The sequence below is a fragment of the Aplysia californica genome, unplaced genomic scaffold (assembly GCF_000002075.1).
Source record: "Aplysia californica isolate F4 #8 unplaced genomic scaffold, AplCal3.0 scaffold00050, whole genome shotgun sequence".
NCBI lineage: Eukaryota > Metazoa > Mollusca > Gastropoda > Aplysiida > Aplysiidae > Aplysia > Aplysia californica.
In genome coordinates this window covers 759,401-762,517 of record NW_004797320.1, presented here as the reverse complement: position 1 = coordinate 762,517, position 3,117 = coordinate 759,401, and the positions used below count along the sequence as shown (strand labels likewise).

The following is a 3,117-nucleotide window of genomic DNA, read 5'->3' as shown; positions in this document are numbered from 1 at the left end:
ACACACACACACACACACACACACACACCAAAGGCATACACACACAGACATATGCATGCAAACTAAACACCCTGGAGGAGGGTAAATACAACTATTTACCTAACGCTAAAAGTCATAGGAGATGCAACTCTTCTTATGGGGGAACCACACTCAAAAATCGTCTATGCTGAAAAACACAATCGTCTGTCGATTATTTCCTTCTTCTTTCGTCTGTATGGTTATTTCTAACCAAACCAAAGCTCGCTACGTCCAACTTTACTCATTTGCATAGAAGAGCCTAACAAATCGTACAAAGATAAAGCAGACGAACGGGGAGTACTTCTATATTTAATTAAGTCGAGTGGTTCCTAGTCTGTCTGGTTTTGAAAGCAGACACGAAAGGGTGAAATCAATTACCCAGTAGACGCTACAGTGACGTAATCCTTCTTATTTTTCGGGGTTACGTGCACTTTGATTTCCCACTCGCTGTTTTCAACGCATTTGAAATACCCACTGGTTGGACAAAGTAACTAAAACCGTTGTCCTTTAGAGGTGCACACACTCATGAAGCAAAGACGCCTCATAATAATGAAAAATGAGCAAAGGAAGTCCAAATATTTTCTTTACTGAGAAGTGGCAGGTGGAAAGAACACGATTGGCTTCGTAAAGAGTAGATTACCTTTGCAATACACTTAAACTTTCTGGACATCAACATTATATTTATGGGCTTCTCGCCACTTCCATTACTTTAAGGTTATTAGAGAAGTCTTTCGTGCCCATCTCCGATACAACATAGCCAGGTGGGCACCCAGCCGAAAAAAACTACTCAAACAACTCAACTTCAAGAACACGCCACTGAAAAGGGAGGGGGGGGGTTCGAATCAGGATGATTATCAGCACCATATCACAACAAGAGCTTAGGAATGCGTTCTTTGAGTATCGGTAAGATAAAAAGTAAAATTGCGATCTCAAGTTGATTGATGGTGACTGGTATAGAAACAAAAATTAAATGTTTGCAGTTTTTGAAACAAAGGGCAGAGTAGAAAAGCACAACAACAGTTTGACTGGCTAAAATCAGAATTTTCCTCTACCAATAGTGTGAAATAATCAGCCGCTCCTTCATATGGGTTCGTTCGGCCACACTCGAAGATGCTCGGATCAGCTGAGAGCTCTCATGTCAAGAGCTCTCATGTGTACAAAGCAACTTTTATCTCACAAGGCAGACTGGAGGCTCCCTCTAATTCTCAAACCGATGACGGCCTCTAAAAACACTTACAACCCCCCCCCCTCCCCGTCATCTAATTCACTCCTAAGAAGGATTGCCAGGCAGAAGATGAAAAGAGGGGGACATGGAGGGAGAATAGAGTTGTTACTTGAGAGTAACCTACAACAAAAAAGGAGGACAGATAGGGACGACAGATATTTGATCAGAAAGAAAGAGCAAATCACATCAGAGCACCCTCTAACCACTCACTTATGGATGTATATCCTGTCGTAGCTCGATGTTTATAACTAAGGTAAATAAAAGATGTATATTTCAATTTTGTTCCAGTTTTCTTCCACAAAAGAGCAAAAGCACAGGTGTGAACTTACCCGCTATGGTGACAGGGGCAGCCACGTGAACTACCAGAGCGCCACGTATCCGGTCACCGGAGTAGTAGACTAGGTCCGCCTGCTCCAAGCTTAGCTCCAGGTGGGCGCTGTTGGTCATCTTCTCGTGGGGCGGCAGCAGCAGCGGACTATTGGTACCGCAGCAGATCATCGTGGCGCCGATGACAAGTTATGTCTTAACACTTTTAGGTTGTCGCACTATCACAGTACAGTATCCACTCTTGTAGATGGAATGTTGTGGAAATGATTACACGTTAGCTTTTTGAACACTTTTGGTGGTCCACAGTGATACAGTATCCATTCTTATTGACTGGATGTTAGGATACTGCGATGGGATCGAAAACTTGTTGCTTGTTATTGTTATTCTAATGCCATATCCATTAGCTAGCGAAGGATATCGTGTTATTTTCGAACTCTAGCTTTCGCGACAACACAGTGCAGCTGAGGTGTATTAATAGCATGAAAAGTGAATGCCTGAATATTGATTTGTATTACATGTATTACAATGATATAATTTTCATTCTACGCACCGAAAGGCAGAGTATTATGTTGAGTTGGAACTTTTATATTGCCACAATTTTATGATATTTTAAAATGGGTAATGGGGTACCGAGGGGAACGTGATGTTAGAAGGTGTTTTGATTCTCACAATAAACAAATAATTTTTGCAGGTGCTTTTTCACTGACTAATATGTTCGAGCAGCCCTTCATCATTTCTCAAGGCTCTCTCAAACAGCGTTTTCGATACTGCTACATTGGGGAATAGGCTACCCAATCCACTTGGGGAAGGCGTCGTGATCATTGAAGAGGGGCGTCCATAGCGCTGATGGAAAGGTGGAGTATAAGGTTACGGCCAGTCACTTTTGGGAAGCTTTCACACTTGTGTGGTATCCATTCTGGTGTTAGAACTTGGTGGTAGAATTAACATGATGTGTGTACGATCACATTTAGAAAGCTATATGATAGTTATGAATCCATCTCGTTGTTTGCTCAAAAAGTATTATTTTTTAAAAAGCACGTTAAGAAGAAAACATAAACCAGCCGAATCTCATACTAGCATCTTCGTAACAAGGTGCCTGACATTAGGGAACCTGGAAGAGAAGGAAAAAAATGACTTTAGCAGCGACATTTTCCTGTTGACACAGGAGATGTTGCTAAAGTTAATACAAATCTGTCAGAAAACCAAGGCGACGGAGGAAAAAAAAAAAACACTTAAGGTTTCAAAACTTCAACATTATGCCTAAACTGACTATACTACGAAATGTATGTTCATACAGTTTTGAGCTGTTTGAATTATTAGTCTACTGTTTTATATATTTTGTTGCCTTCGATAGACTGCAATTTGAAATACCATCGTAAATGCCCACACGGAGTGTTCAGGTTTTCGTTATTGCTGTTGTTGTTGTTGTTGGTATAGTTGTTGTTGCTGTTTTTGTTAGTGTTGTTGTTGTTGCAGCTGTTGTTGTTCTATTGTTGTTTCTGCTGTTATTTCTATTGCCACTTGTAAATAATGCACACACACACACA

At 40.9% G+C, this 3,117-nt stretch overlaps 1 protein-coding gene across 3 annotated transcripts in view; it reads right to left on the bottom strand.

Moving 5' to 3' along the window:
• LOC101856871 (arrestin domain-containing protein 3) overlaps positions 1–3,117 on the bottom strand; it is a 48,829-nt gene that overhangs the window by 33,336 nt on the left and 12,376 nt on the right. For 2 of the 3 annotated variants that reach the window (XM_005092649.3, XM_005092650.3), the window contains exon 2: positions 1,573–2,681. In XM_005092649.3, the coding sequence (XP_005092706.1) occupies positions 1,573–1,741 (169 nt within the window). In that variant the 5' untranslated portion in view covers positions 1,742–2,681. Of the gene's footprint in view, positions 1–1,572; positions 2,705–3,117 lie in introns of all 3 variants that reach the window. The other variant, XM_035968299.1, reaches the window with a different exon arrangement.